Raw genomic sequence first — 16,185 nt, forward strand, 5'->3', positions numbered from 1 at the left:
TCAATTTAGCACAACTGCCTTGGATGCAAGCTACATTTTAAAAATAGGTTTCCAAACTGTATTTTGGAAGAGTATTGGTAGCCATGAGAAAAATCCAAGGTTTGGTTTTGCCTTCGTCTTTCTCTCTCTCTCTCTCTCTCGAACCTACCAAAGTGATGCAGACACAAAACCCCAAACATAAACTAAATAAAAGAATGTAAGTTTTACCACCACCCTCTCTTTTCTTCCCCAACCTTATATTGCATACAACACTAATGTCTCACAACAAATGTAACTGATCTGTAGAAAACACAACCTGAAAAAGAGACAATGCATGTACTTTGGTAAACCAAAAAAATCTTGATTAATTTTTTTTAATCTCCCTTTCTCCCTGTCTCTCTCTTTTTTAACTACAGGCCTCAACAATGTTAAGAGCATCATTAGTTCCTGTGTAAGTAATTTTCTTTTAAATTTGTTATTCTTTTTTAAAAAAGCATAATTTGGGCAGTAACCTGAAATGCCCTGAGAAGTCAAAGCTGAAATGGAAACTCCTTTCATTCATCTGACCCTCTTGGAAGTGAGCAGGGCTGTCTTAAGCATATGCAGTGCCAGGGTGCAAAGATCCGCCCACTGCCCCCCCCCAGTTGCCCAGTCCCAGGCGCGCAGGAGGTTGGAGCTGGCCAGCTGCCTCAGCATCTCGCTGGCTCAGTCGCCCCCGAACTTGCGGTGCAGAGCCTGTCGCAGTGCTCTGACCAACGAACGGGCTCTTCCCCGGACTCAACTCTCAGGCCCCAGACTCTCGGTCTGGCGCCCCTGAGAACCCAGCGCCTGGGTGCCCCGTACCCCTGGCGCCTATGGGTAAGACGGCCCTGGAAGTGAGTGTACTCCACAACTTCCTGCCCTTCTAATCCCACTTGAGTGGAAACCAGTTTAGGGTAACCTGAAAAACTAATTGCAAACTAGTGTCAGTGGTGGTCATAGGGGATATGACCACACTGCCTTGCAGCATTATTGCCAAGGTGCTTGAAACAATCAAAACCTTTCAAACACAGTGGGTCGCAGGGCAGAGGATCACGGGACTGTGCTTATCTGTAAAGGAGCAGAGTCTGCATCTTGGGATGGAGCTAACCCTAATGGAAAGATAGGTCTGGGGACATACTGTGCACTAAGTCAGACAAAAGTGGTAAGCCTCTGTGGACTGTACCACTTCAAAAGGCAGGTGGGCATTCACATGATGGAATGTTCCTCCTTGGAAAAAAATTAAATCCCTGCACACGGAAAGCTAGCAGGTCATGGAGATGGGTTTTTAGCCCTGCCTTAGAAGAAGAGGGGATCGAGATATGGATACGCTCGTACCCTTTCCAATCTGCGCCCCATCCCGAGGGACGAGGGTAGGGTGAGCAAGGATTACTCATCTCCGTCACTGGTGCTGTGCAATGCCAGGTCTATAGGCAATAAAACCGCCACCCTGCGAGATTTCTTTATCTCGCAGGGGGTCGACCTGGCTTGTGTGACGGAGACCTGGGTGCGCGAAGGGGCAACAGTTACCTTACGAGAGATGGCGCCCCCGGGTTTCTCTGTCCTCCACCAGTCACGGACTGTGGGCCGGGGGGGAGGGGTGGCATTATTAATCCGGGAAGATTGTCCTTTCAGGGCTCTACCATCGCCATCGATCCCCGGCATCGAATGTGTTGGCCTAGTGTGGGGCTCCGAGGAGAGCTTGGCTGTCTGGCTGGTGTACCGGCCACCTAGCGCACCAGCAGCCACCCTGTCAGGCCTATTGGAGGCGGTGGCCGGCTGGGCCTTGGAGTTCCCTAACCTATTGGTATTGGGGGACTTCAACATCCATGCTGATGCCACTCCCTCCTCACAGGCTCTGGACCTGGTGTCTTCCATGGCGACACTAGGGCTCTCCCAGTTTGTTTCGGGCCCCACACATCAAGCAGGCCACACGCTGGATTTGATCTTTGGCGTCGGTATAGATGTGATCATGTCTCCTTCGATTAAGGTGCCATGGTCTGATCACTACGCTCTGAAAGCCAGGATTGACTTTCCACCCCCACCCTGCTTAGGTGGCGAGCCAATTTGGGCTCGCCCGCAGAGGCTGATGGACCCTGAGAGATTCCGCCAAGCCTTGCGGGACCTTGCTCCCCCTGGCGACTCATTGACTGAGCTTGTTGAGGGCTGGAATGCCCAGCTCCTGGCAGCCATCGATGAGATCGCACCTAAGCGCCCTCTGCGACCCCGCAGAAACCGGGCTCCCTGGTTTACCGAGGAGCTCCGGAAAATGAAGCGGGACCTCAGACGGCTAGAGCGAGTATGGCGGGGTGCCCGTGACGGAGCCTCAAGAACATCTTATAGGGCTTTCATGAAAACCTACGAGATGGCGGTGAAGGCTGCTAAGAAGTCATACTTCTCGGCCTCCATTGCATCCGCTAGCTCTCGCCCAGCGCAATTATTTAGTATAATCAGGTCTTTAACGTCCCTTGAGGGACAGCCAAATTTAAATAACAAATTGACACACGGCTGTGAGGCATTTGCGAGCTTTTTTGCGGAGAAGGTCTTGTCGCTCCGCCATGACCTCCCTGCCAATTTGGATACAATAAAGGAACTGGAGGCCCCTCGACTGTCCTCGGGTCCAGTATTGGACCACTTCGACCAGATATCCCCAGCCGATGTGGACAGACTCCTCCGAGCTGGAAAGCCCACCACCTGTCCTCTCGACCCGTGCCCGTCTTGGCTGATTAGAGCGTGTCCAGACGAGGTGCGGGCCCTCCTGGGGGATATCATCAATTTGTCCCTTGGCACGGGGACATTCCCAGGGGAACTGAAGGAGGCAGTGGTGCGCCCGCTCTTAAAGAAAACATCATTAGATCCTTTAGATCTATCCAATTACCGCCCGGTTTCGAATCTTCCGTTCCTGGGTAAGGTGATTGAGAGAGCGGTTGCTGAACAGCTTGGTGGGTTTCTGGATGAAACATCGGCTTTGGATCCATTCCAGTCCGGCTTCCGCGCTGGTCATGGGACCGAGACGGCTCTGGTCGCCCTAACAGATGACCTTCGTAGACAGCTGGATCGAGGCGGGTCGGGGCTGCTGATTCTTCTAGATCTATCAGCAGCTTTCGACATGGTCGATCACGAACTTCTGGACCACCGCCTTGCCGACGTGGGGATCCAGGGCACAGTCCTTCAATGGCTGCGCTCGTTTCTCTCTGGTCGGGGACAGAGGGTGGCGCTTGGGGGGGAATTGTCATCGCGCCACTCCTTGGTGTGTGGAGTACCTCAGGGTGCGATACTCTCCCCGATGCTTTTCAACATCTTTATGCGCCCCCTCGCCCAGCTTGTTCGGAGTTTTGGGCTGGGTTGTCATCAGTATGCCGATGACACCCAACTCTATCTGTTGATGGATGGCCATCCTGACTCGGCCCCAGACACACTGACCAGATGTTTGGAAGCTGTGGCTGGATGGTTACGTGGGAGCCGGTTGAAGCTAAATCCTTCGAAGACAGAGGTCCTGTGGCTGGGACGGGGCGATATGGGATTGGGGGGGCAACTCCCATCTCTTGCGGGGGCGCAATTAGTGCCAGCACCGTCCGTTAAGAGTTTGGGTGTAATCTTCGACACCTCCCTTTCCATGGAGGCGCAGATTGCAGCTATAACAAAGGCGGCATTTTTCCATCTCCGCCAAGCTAAGCAGTTGGCTCCTTACCTCTCTCGCCCTGACCTAGCCACTGTGATCCACGCGACGGTCACCTCCAGACTGGATTATTGTAACTCGCTCTACGTGGGGCTGCCCTTGAGACTGACCCAGAAACTCCAGCGGGTGCAGAATGCTGCAGCGAGACTCCTTACGAGGTCTTCGCTGCGAGATCACATTCACCCGGTGCTATACCAGCTGCACTGGCTCCCGGTGGAGTACAGGATCAGGTTTAAGGTGCTGGTTTTAACCTTTAAAGCCCTATATGGCCTAGGACCCTCGTACCTGCGGGACCGCCTCTCCTGGTATGCCCCACAGAGAAACCTACGGTCTTCAAATAAAAACATCTTGAAGGTCCCAGGCCACAGAGAAGTTAGGCTGGCCTCCACTAGAGCCAGGGCTTTTTCGGCTGTGGCTCCGATCTGGTGGAACGCTCTGTCACAAGAGACCAGGGCCTTGCGGGACTTGACATCTTTCCGCAGGGCCTGCAAGACAGAGCTGTTCCACCAGGCCTTTGGCCAGGGCACAGCCTGACCCCCTCCCTCGGCAATCTTCGCAGAGCTCTGGCCCAATGGTTGCTAGTGGCTTGAATTAATTAATTTTTATAATGAATGATTTTAGAATGTTGTTTATGTTGTACTTTTGTACTGTTTTATTGTTGTTAGCCGCCCTGAGCCCGGCTTCGGCTGGGGAGGGCGGGATATAAATAAAATTTATTATTATTATTATTATTATTAAGAAGAAGAGTTTGGATTTGATATCCCGCTTTATCACTACCCGAAGGAGTCTCAAGGCGGCTAACATTCTCCTTTCCCTTCCTCCCCCACAACAAACACTCTGTGAGGTGAGTGGGGCTGAGAGACTTCAGAGAAGTGTGACTAGCCCAAGGTCACCCAGCAGCTGCATGTGGAGGAGGGGAGACACGAACCCGGTTCCCCAGATTACGTGTCCACCGCTCTTAACCACTGCACCACACTGGCTACCTTTCCCCTTACCTTTTTATGTGTAAGAATTCATTTTTTAATATGGAGGTATATTCAGACCTTTGGTCTGAAGTGGTGCATTCCTTGCACAGGTTTTCCATCTCCAAATGTCTCACTTGGCTGGGATCAACGTGCAACTTTGAAAGAAGTCACTATGCTTTTCATGAGTGCATCTTTTCTCATTTTGCCATGCAGGAAAATGCAGGAGGTGCCGCTCTTGCCATCTTTGGATTACGAGAAGCTAAAGAAAGACCTGGTTGAAGGGAGCGACCGCCTGAAAACCTTCTTGCTGCAGGCATTGCGCTGGGTGGGTGAGCTAGAGAACAGAGAGGTGCATCTCTTGCAAGGAATATGACCTCACCCCATCCTCACCAAAGGATGTTGCAACATTCCAAGTCCTGGATATTAATTGGTCTCTCTTGACAAATTTGACTGTCCCAAATTCTGCTTGCTGTTGTCTTTGTCTGGGCTGCACTGCCTCACCCCGTTTGACTTTCAGGGTTGAGAATTCACTCTGGCCCCTTTCCAGTCTTTGAACACGCAGAGGGGAAATTTGAATTCCATGTCGCAGAAAACTATTTGAGGAGCTGAAAAGGGAGGTTGGTTAAGGGGGGAAATGGAGAGGCTTCATGTGACGTAGCGCCCACTGAAATTAAGTTTGAGCAGCAGAGAGTGCTGGCTGGTACAGTGGAAGTGGGAGGGCAGAAGGCGGAGAGACCGGGAGGAGGGGGAGCCAGAGACATGGGCAGGCGGAGCCAACTAATTTGAGTTTTGCCCCATCCTGCTCCCTGCTCAGTTTCACAAGGGCAGCACGGAGACTAAGGAAGGGGAGGAAGCTGACAGGCAGGGCCATCCCCTGAACTGGTTACAAATAAGAAGGCAGGCAGGTGTGAACAGGGGCGGAGGAAGGGGGTGCGGTGGGTGCAGGCCGCCCTGGGTATCACCACTGGGGAGGGGCAACAAAATGCCGGGCAGCACTCACCACGGGACCTGCAGCGTGCCTGAGCCACACGTGTCTCCTGGGAAAGATGTGGTGGCTTGGGCGTGTGCAGGCTCTGCGCTGCCCAAACAGTCCGCCTGCTCCCCTCCAGCTGTAGGGCGGCTGAGTGGGAGGAGGCAGGCAGGCTCTGGAGGCCCCACGGTGCACCCTGCCCCTATGGGCGACCTGCGCCACCCCAGGCACACTACCCCAGGTGCCCGAGAGCCAGTGTGGTGTAGTGGTTCAGAGCGGTGGACTCGTAATCTGGTGAACCGGGTTCGCTTCCCTGCTCCTCCACATGCAGCTGCTGGGTGACCTTGGGCCAGTCACACTTCTCTGAAGTCTCTCAGCCCCACTCACCTCACAGAGTGTTTGTTGTGGGGGAGGAAGGGAAAGGAGATTGTGAGCCACTTTGAGACTCCTTTGGGTAGTGATAAAGCGGCATATCAAATCCAAACTCCTCTTCTTCGTCTTCTTCTTCTTCTTTCTCCACCACTGGGTGTGAACTGGGTAAGGGCAGACTGCTATCAGTGGGGCAGTGAGCCCTAACAAACCAGCCTCCAGTTGATGCAGGGCTGGTGCTGCTTCCTAGAGCATCCATCCTTCCCTTGTGGTTGTTCGACCCAATTGGCAAGGAACAGAGCAATCAAGTTGGTGGTGAGATGTTGGAGGATAGATCTGTACGTACCATGCATGGCCTGGCCTGCAACCCACAAGCTAGCCTTCTTCCATAAGATGAAAGGAATGAGGATGCTGCCCTGTTGCCAGCATCAATGTAGGACTGAACTGCAAGCCTGGTTGGCTTCTGTAGGATTTGGGAGTGGGTGCCATCTTGACTTCGGCCTCAGCTAACAAAATGTCTTGAGCCGGCCCTGGAGGATGATTGTTTAGCAGAGAAGGATGATGAGGAAGTGCTGCCTTCTTGTGCCTAAATAATTTCTCTAATTATAGATGATAGCTGTGCGCTTGATGCTTGTTCCTCCGTGCTTCTTTTATAGCGCCTGACAACATCCCATCCTGGTGAGCAGAGAGACACCGTTCTCCAGGCTTATATCAACAACGATCTTCTGGACTGCTACAGCAATGTCCAGGTGAGCATTGGCAATCAGTGGGAGAGCCCACAGCTAGCTTTCTGGGAATGTCAGTGTCAGAAGGTGCTGGCACAGGAAGCCACCCATCAAAGGCACAAGGCCCATAAGAACCGGCTTTCTTGGGAAGAAGAGGGTCTGCTTAGAAGCAGAGAAACTTGGTGGCTGGGCTAAATATTGTTACTCTGTCTGGAAGATCAGGCTACACACGTTCCCACTTGAAGACTGCTTGTTGTTGGAATAACAACAGAGGCCTTAGCTCAGTGCAGCCCAGTTTCTTGTTCCTGCTTCCTGCCCTTTCCTCCTGATCCCTGCTCACGCCCTGCCCTTGGAAAACTCCACACACCTTTGGACTGCTCTCCTGTGTCCTTGGATTTGCCTCACTGATATGGGAACCACCCACTTTTAGATTGCCTCACTGGGCCTGACCCCAGCTTCTTCATTTCTGGGGTGCCCTGATATCCGACTGCTACCTTAACCCTCCTGTTTTGTCAGCCCCCTGTCCTAGGAATCTAGCTCCCCGCAAGCCAGCATCAGACCAGGGCATGGCACCCATTTGCCTAATAATCAGCAGAGATGCCTCTCTCTAGTTTGTGTATTGTACAACTCAGCTACTTGCAGTACAGGCTTTGCTGTTTAGGGAAGTTTTTAATGGTTGGTGTTTTATCATGTTTTTAATATTCTGTTGGGAGCTGCCCAGAGTGGCTGGGGAAACCCAGTCAGATGGGTGGGGTGTAAATAATAATAATAATAATAATAATAATTATTATTATTATTATTATTATTATTATTATTATTATTATTATTATTATTATGTGTGAATGGGTTGGGCCAGGAGACATGTTTCAGTGAAAGGTGTCTGGGCCTCTGCATGTCTGGGTCCAGCTCTTGTAGGGATTTTGTGCCGCTGGTTTCATCTGAGTCCAAACAGAAGTGAATAAACTACGAGCAGTTTTAGGTGTTTGTAGCAGACTGAACCAGGAATTTAAAATATGACGGTTCCAGTCCAACCCAAAGTGATTACCAAATATAGGGGTGTTGCTGTTTTTTGTTTTAGATGCAAAAGGTTTCATTAAGCTTGTGCTACATACGTTTTTAAAACACTGTACAGGTTATATATGGAGTAATAACAGAATTTATAGGTTATTAATTTTTTTAAGAACCCAAAAGTTTTGGCAGTATTAGCTTTCAGAATCAAAAGGGACCATAGGTCGGTGACGGGGCACCTTCTATGCATGCAGAAGGTCCTAGGTTCAATTGCTGACCACTCCAGTGAAAGGGGTCAGGAAATGCTAGAAAAAGACGTTTCTCTGCTTGAGAGCAGATGTTTTGACCCAGTTGCCGTGTGAAGTGGGTTTCATATAGTGTTATGATGGTTGTTTGGTCTGCCTTTCGTGTTGAGATATAGATAGATAGATAGATAAATAGATAGATAGATAGATAGATGTAATTTCAAGACTCAAGCACTGAATTGTCTTTTTGTCTCCTGCAGAGAAGCGTGTTAATGCTGATACAATCAAAGAGCGAGGTTGTCCGTCAATATACAGCCAGGCTTATCAATGCATTTGCTTCACTGGCTGAAGGTAAGAAGAGAACGGCGACCAAGGTAGCTGCTTTTCAACTCTGTTGGCTCATAGTATTTATATGTAAGTGTCCTAATGGGTCGTGTCAGTGCTTAAGGTAAGGTAAATGACCCCCAGACGGTTAAATCCAGTCAAAGGCGACTGCGGGGCGCAACACTCATTTCGCTTCAGGCCGAGGGACCCAGTGCTTAAGACCCAGTGTTGGCAAGGAAGTGTAACACACCAGTCAGTCTGAAGCTATCATAGAAACCCACCATATATTGAAGCTGAGCATCAGCCCACCAAGCTCAGTATTGTCTGCACCAGAGGTGGCTATCCTGCAAGCCTCTAGCTGTTGCTTGACTCTTACCCCAGCCAGCCAATAGGCAATGGTCAGGGGAAATGGGAGTTGTAGTCCATCAACATGTAGAGTGGCCACAGGTTAGCCACCCCAGTCTACACTGACAAGCAGCAGTGCTCCAGGATCAAAGATGAGGACTTTTGCAGACCTGGAATGGCATAGCACCCTCTGCATGCAGAGCATGCACACTCCCAACAAGGTGCAATGCAGAGGTGGTCCCTGTTAGTGATTAATTGCCCAGATAGCAGGTCTTGGGAGCTAAACAGGCAGGGAAGGGGATTGGCTCATAGCTGTCAACCGTCCCTTATTTGGCGGGAAACTCCCTTATCCTAGCACCGTGTCCCGCTGCTGTCCCTTATTGATGATGTCCCTTAAATTTCCCGGGTTTCAAAGGAAGCCGCTCCTCTTCCTCTCTCCCTGCCGGCCAGGGGGGAGGGAGGCTTCAACTGTGTTGCTTGGCTGCGTTGCTCACCCAGTAAGGAGTCTAAGAACGACTGGGGGGTGGAGCTTGCATGCCTTGTGCCGATCAAATCAGCCACGTTGCCTGGGGACTCGCCTTTGCTCAGCGCTTCCCAGCGGAGAGGTGACGGTGGTTTTCCTTGCTGCATCCCCTTTGCCGGGTTGCTGCGCTGTGGGAACCACCGCTTGAGGCTTCGTTTGGCTGCTGGCTGGGCTTTCTGCCTTTGGCTCGGAGGGGCTCAGAAGTTGAACATACCTGTGCTTGGAAAATCCCTTATTTTGGCTGCTGATCCCTTATTTCCAAGGCTGCTGGTCCCTTATTTTCAAATCTGTAAGTTGTCAGCTATGCAGTGGCTTTCTTAAGCTCACGTGGTTTCCAGCCCAGGAGGAGACTTGGCTGTCATGCAGGCTCTCTCCTCCAATAAGTACCTGACTTGCAGGCCTGTTGGATGTGGCCTTTTATCACGCGGCAAACTCAGAGCGATTTTAGTATCGCTAGAATTGTCACATTCACAATTATTTTCAGCATCCCTAAATTCATACTACTACTACTACTAATGATAAGGGACGCGGGTGGCGCTGTGGGTAAAAGCCTCAGTGCCTACGACTTGCTGATCGTAAGGTCGGCGGTTTGAATCCCCGTGACGGGGTGAGCTCCCGTTGTTCGGTCCCAGATCCTGCCCACCTAGCAGTTCGAAAGCACCCCTAGGTGCAAGTAGATAAATAGGTACCGCTCTATAGCGGGAAGGTAAACAGCGTTTCCGTGTGCGGCGCTGGTGCCGGCTCGCCAGAGCAGCTTCGTCACGCTGGCCACGTGACCCGGAAGTGTCTTCGGATGGCGCTGGCTCCCGGCCTCTTGAGCGAGATGAGCGCGCAACCCTAGAGTCGGACACGACTGGCCCATACGGGCAGGGGTACCTTTACCTTTTTTACTAATGATAATAGGTGGCTTCCAGCACAAACATAATAAAACACCAGACATTGAGAACTTGCCTTCAGATGTCTTCTAAAAAGTTGTGTAGTTCTTTATCTCCTCGACATCTGATGGCTTCACTTTGTGCCCTTTATGCCTTCTTGTGGGAAACTGGCATAAAGCAGCGAAGGCACTCTGAGATGGCAGGACATAAGGACGGGCAGCCTGGTGTGGTGCAGTGTGATGCAGAGATATGTGGCATCAAGGTCTGTGGCTGGACCGCGCTGTAGATCTTGCAGTTTGACGGAATGCCATTGCACGGGGCATCTGTCAGCCAGCATCTTGGATGAAACTGTATACAGTGGTACCTTGTGTTACGTACCATCCTCCTTACGAATGCTTCGGGTTACATGCTCTGCTAACCCGTAAATAGATGCCCCTTGTTGCGAACTTTGCCCTGGGATGTGAGCGATAGCAGCGGGAGGCGCCATTAGTGAAAGCGCACCTCGTGTTATGAGCAGTTTCCGGTTATGAACAGACCTCCAGAACTGATTAAGTATGTAACACGAGGTACCACTGTATGTGCAGTATGGCTGCTTTGCCTGCACAGGCACGCTGTCTCAATGGCAGAGCCGAGAGCAATCCAGGATTCTGCGGTGCATGTGCACACACGCATGCAGATCTTGGCGTGAGATTGGAGGAGAAGCTTAGGATTATGGGGCAGGGCGCTTGTGGGAAAAGAGTCAAAACAACGTTCATTGTTCTTGTGCGTGGAAGTTCATTGTGTGGAAGTTCATCATCTTTTGTCCCTATTGAGGGCTTGTTTAAAGTCCAGCTCCTTGGTGGGTACCCTGGAGGTGTATTGACTGCAGAAGAAGAACTACAAAGCACATGAGGCAATACTTTTATTGGGTCAAAGGGCAGCCAGAAGTGCTTGAAGCAGGCTTTTAAATTGCGCAAAACTTGTTTTCATCAGCTGTAGGGTTTCCCATAAAACAGGGGGCAGGGAGGTGACGTTGGATGCTTAGGCGGCTGTAAGGCCAATAGAAAGAGAATAAATATTTAAAGAGAGACTCTTACGTTTGCCCTGGTACAGCTGATTTGCCGTTCTAAATTTTTTATTGCCTTTATATATGGGCTTTCTGTCAATTCAGCCAAGGTGGCTCACAGTTTTAAAATGATGGTTTACCATTTAATATAGATCTTACGAAAGGGAAAGGGGGCAGTGAGGTTAGAGGAAAGTAATTAAATCTAAGCTCTGTGACCAACGAATGAAACAGTCCTGGGAGGGAAGGATCACATGGCAGCTGGCCTAGCCAGGTGGGTGAAGTGGGGGCTCACTCTCCCAGCTCTCCCTCGGATGCCACCTGGTGGGAATGGCTCCTAGTGGGGATGGTTATTAGACAGAAGGAGACAGATGACACGGTTCTAGCCAAGCCAGTGGAACAGGCCTTGTAGCCTCACCTCTCCAATGCAACCAAGTGGAATGGCCAAGTGGAGGTGGGGGCAGTTCGTAGAGAAGACTTGGTCCTAGCCAGGCCAATTGCTGTTCCACTTTTCCCTCTGATGCAGCCAAGGTTATCCTCAAGTTCTGGTTGTAGAAATGGTCTGTCCGTTCGCAGCAATGCACAAGGAAGAGAAACAAGATCTAAGGGGGGAAACCCGGCAAGGGTAATATAAACAATTTGGGATGAATCTTGCAAGAATCGTTTAGAAACTGTATCTCAGGGGCCTGTTCCTTCCCCGAGATGCTCTCCTCTGTCTCATTCTTTGCCCTGTTTTATCCAGGCCGAATCTACCTTTCCCAGAATCCCCGGTTGCTCCGAATGCTGGAAGAAAGGTTGAAAGCCGAAGACAAGTATTCCCTTACTCGAGAGAACGTCCTGGGGGCTTTGCAGAAACTCAGCCTCAGGTGATGAAAGCAGAGGGGCCCTGCTGGCGGCAGGAAAGGAAATGCAGGCTTGTTAGGTTGCATTCAGGGACGAAAGAAGGCCTGATTTTCATATAACTGTCATCAGAGCACTCCAGAGCTGATGACAGGAGCATTTCTTAGAGCTGGAGGAGGAAGAGAGCTCAGAGGGAGCTTGGTTGGCAAAGTGATTTGCCTTTTCCCGCATAATCATACTCAACTTACGCATCCCTTTATCTCATTTTAGTGATCATTGCGCATACTTTTTGATATTTATACAGACAGAACATTAAAACAAACCATATTGAGGAGAAATACGTAAGTGAACCATGCATCCTCATTACACACTTTGGGGAAAATGTATCTATAGATGCCAAACAATAGAGGATTGATTAAAGCAGTAGACTTGTGAAATTAACCTTTTTTTAAGCCTTAGAGCAGTCTTCCTCAACCTCGGCCCTCCAGATGTTTTTAGCCTATAACTCCCATGATCCCTAGCTAGCAGGACCAGTGGTCAGGGATGATGGGAATTGTAGTCTCAAAACATCTGGAGGGCCAAGTTAGAGGAAGCCTGCCTTAGAGAGAATCAGTGACATGATATCTAACAAAGAAATAAACATACTTGACTGAACTATTATCTGTTATTCTTAAATATAAAGTGATTATATGATGCAAATCCTATAATCCAGGGAGGGGCTGGATTTGTTGTCTTTTGCACTGAAATGTAGCCTGCTCCACTGTTGAAGTTATGTTACTGTCAGAAAGTTATTTCTGATGTTTAGTCAGAATCTCCTTTCTTGTAACTTGAATCCAACAGTTTGGGTCCCAGCCTCTGGAGCGGCAGAAAAAAAGCTTCTACGTCTTCCATGTGACAGCCCTTTAGATCAGTTCCTCCTTGTTGTGAGGCCCAGGTCCAAGATAGAGGATCCCCTTGTTACTTCTTCCACCTTCTGGGAAATGAGCTAGACATGCAGGCCTTTTTGCAAGGGGCCTTCCGCAGCCTAGGAGTGGACACTGAGAAGGCCCTGCTGTGTATAGTTCTCATAGAATCATAGAATCATAGAGTTGGAAGAGACCACAAGGGCCATCGAGTCCAACCCCCTGCCAAGCAGGAAACACCATCGGAGCACTCCTGGCATATGGTTGTCAAGCCTCTGCTTAAAGACCTCCAAAGTAGGAGACTCCACCACACTCCTTGGCAGCAAATTCCACTGTCAAACAGCTCTTACTGTCAGGAAGTTCTTCCTAATGTTTAGGTGGAATCTTCTTTCTTGTAGTTTGGATCCATTGCTCCGTGTCCGCTTCTCTGGAGCAGCAGAAAACAACCTTTCTCCCTCCTCTATGTGACATCCTTTTATATATTTGAACATGGCTATCATATCACCCCTTAACCTCCTCTTCTCCAGGCTAAACATGCCCAGCTCCCTTAGCCGTTCCTCATAAGGCATCGTTTCCAGGCCTTTGACCATTTTGGTTGTCCTCCTCTGGACACGTTCCAGTTTGTCAGTGTCCTTCTTGAATTGTGGTGCCCAGAACTGGACACAGTACTCCAGGTGAGGTCTGACCAGAGCAGAATACAGTGACACTATTACTATTAGTTGAGACAGTGGGGGGCGGAGGAGGAGACCCAGCAGGGCCTTCATTCATTTATTGACTCCAAGAGCAGCTTCACACAGAAAGAGGCGGTCCTTAAGGTATCCTGGCAGTAGCAGAGGAAGGGGTGGGGCACACCAGGCCACACTTACCTTGGGGGCGGCACACCAGACCCAAAGGTGCAGCACCTTCCAGTCCCACGCCTACTGCCTCCCCCTCCGCTGTCCCAAAAAGGCAGCGCGGGGCTGGCATCTGCCCTCTAGGTGGAGGACGCCTGGGAGGGACGCAGCTTTGGTGGCACACCCCGCCCCCAGAATGTCCCACCCTATGGAGTGGCGCTTGCGGGCACCCATCCCTGGCGCCACTGGGACTCCCTGCGCCACTGTATCCTGGTCCTGGACTGTTTTGGGCACTGTGAATCGGATCTGAAAGCCGATTCTGAGCCAGCGTAGCTGAAACAGCACTAGGGTGACAATTGTCAAGGGAGGGGGCCGCTTTCCCGAGTCCTCCCTCCAAGCTACTAATCAGTCACACGCAGGCACCAAACGGGTTACCAGGCTTTATTGGCTAGCGCCAGCTACAGAACATCAAACAGCAAGTCTAAAACACAGTGTTTTCTCTCCCTTCCCTGGCAGGTAATAATAATAATAATAATAATAATAATAATAATAATAATAATAATAATAATAATAATAATAATAATAATAATAATTATTTATTATTTATACCCTGCCCATCTGGCTGAGTCTCCCTAGCCACTCTGGGCGGCTCCCAATCAAATATTAAAAACAGTACAGCAAAGATTTATAGGGGCTGGGGAATGCTGGCAACCAGCCAGCCCGATCGCATATTCCCACTTTGGGGACTAATTGTTACCAAATGCCTGACCCTCCCCCTCCAGCAATACTTGCTCACAGGATCACTACTTCATGACAGTAACAATCCGACTGCCTTCCTCCTTGGCTGCTATGTCTGTGGCAGCTGAAGCTTCCAATCTTTTTGAAAAGCAGACAGGGCACAAATATTTGTATCCAACTTTGGAATCATTGTGTTTGAATGTTTCTCCTTCATTTGTTGGGGGGAATATGTTAGGTCAGGTGCATACAGATTACATTGAGTTTTGAGTAATTGGCAAGTGTCCACTGGTGGCACCTTACGCCAAGCAGAGTAAGCTGGGTGAGGAAAGAGTTAAATAAGCCAAGGGTCTGTCTGGAGAAAGGAGAAAATAGGCCCCAGCAGTACCAGCTGCTGCAATAACCATAAATGAAATAACCTTCATTAGCTCTTTTTATGGGTCATGGTTTATTTTAGCATTTGAAGAAAGGGGTGAGAGCGACAGAGGCATAAAGAAGGGAGTGAAACATTAACTGCCTTGCTATCGGGACTATTTATGGCTTCGTAGCTTAAAAACAGGAAAAAAGCCCCAACTTTCCTTCTGGGTTCCTTCTTCTCACCCTGATAACTGATTTAGGGCTATTTCATGGGACCACTTTGTACACAGTTTAAGGCATCACGAGCTGGCTTTTCCTGCAGTTAGCATACTGAGCAGTCTTGTGAAATGCTTCATGTGCGATGGGATCACAATGTGCCACAAATTAGTTATTCCAGGAGATTGTATCTTGCAAATTTTCTCATTGGATGCAAGCTAAGTGGAGGTGATGGATTTCAAGTGGCAGATTTTTGAATGTTAAGAGGAGGCCCGCAGGATCGGGTCAGAGGCCCACCTACCTCAGCATCCCATTCTCACAGAGATTATGAATTGATTATTAAGAATAATCAGCAAACAAACGTTTGTCGCTGTCTTTGAATTCCCAGGCGGGCTCTGCAGTCGACTATGATCAAAGATGGGCTTATCCTGTGGTTGGTGGATGCACTCAAAGATACAGACAGCATGTCCGATTATACTTTGGCCTACTCTGTAGCCTTGCTCATGAACCTCTGCCTTCGGAGCTCAGGTATCTTTCAGTTCGTGTAAGGAAATATTACGTGCAGCGGGGATGGGAGACCTTTTTATAGTATTATAGTATTTTAATATTCTTTTGGAAGCCGCCCAGAGTGGCTGGGGAAGCCCAGCCAGATGGGTGGGGTATAAATAATAAATAATAATAATAATAATAATAATAATAATAATAATAATAATAATTATTATTATTATTATTATTATTATTATTATTATTATACCCCACTCATCTGGCTGGACTTCCCCAGCCACTCCGGGCGGCTTCCAACCAAATATTAAAATACAGTAATGCATCAAACATTAAAAGCTTCCCTAAACAGGGCTGCCTTCAGATGTCTTCTAAAAGTCTGATAGTTGTTGTTCTCTTTGACATCTGGTGGGAGGGTGTTCCACAGGGCGGGTGCCACTACCAAGAAGGCCCTCTGCCTGGTTCCCTGTAACTTGGCCTGATCCATCAGGCTCTTCCTGGTCTAAATCTCAAAAATCCCAAAGGTTGTGCCGTTAATTCTTCTTCTTTGTCTTCTACTTCTTATATATTTATTTATACCTCCCATTTTTCCCTGACAGGGACTCAAGGCAGTTAAGATCTCGAAGGGTAGCCAGGTCATATGAATGGGTCTGGGGGAAATCAAAATGCCATCTTCTTCTAAGGAATGCTTTTGACTCGATGGTATTTTGTCTCTGTGTTTTGAACCTCCACAG

At 49.4% G+C, this 16,185-nt stretch overlaps 1 protein-coding gene across 5 annotated transcripts in view; it reads left to right on the forward strand.

Moving 5' to 3' along the window:
- ARMC9 (armadillo repeat containing 9) overlaps positions 1-16,185 on the forward strand; it is a 98,275-nt gene that overhangs the window by 32,652 nt on the left and 49,438 nt on the right. For all 5 annotated transcript variants that reach the window (XM_081190156.1, XM_081190158.1, XM_081190157.1 and 2 more), the window contains 6 exons: positions 396-430; positions 4,855-4,966; positions 6,637-6,729; positions 8,219-8,309; positions 11,810-11,933; positions 15,339-15,478. In XM_081190156.1, the coding sequence (XP_081046282.1) occupies positions 396-430; positions 4,855-4,966; positions 6,637-6,729; positions 8,219-8,309; positions 11,810-11,933; positions 15,339-15,478 (595 nt within the window). The remainder of the gene's footprint in view (positions 1-395; positions 431-4,854; positions 4,967-6,636; positions 6,730-8,218; positions 8,310-11,809; positions 11,934-15,338; positions 15,479-16,185) is intronic.

Source organism: Podarcis bocagei (genome assembly GCF_964188305.1).
Source record: "Podarcis bocagei genome assembly, chromosome: 4".
Lineage (NCBI taxonomy): Eukaryota > Metazoa > Chordata > Lepidosauria > Squamata > Lacertidae > Podarcis > Podarcis bocagei.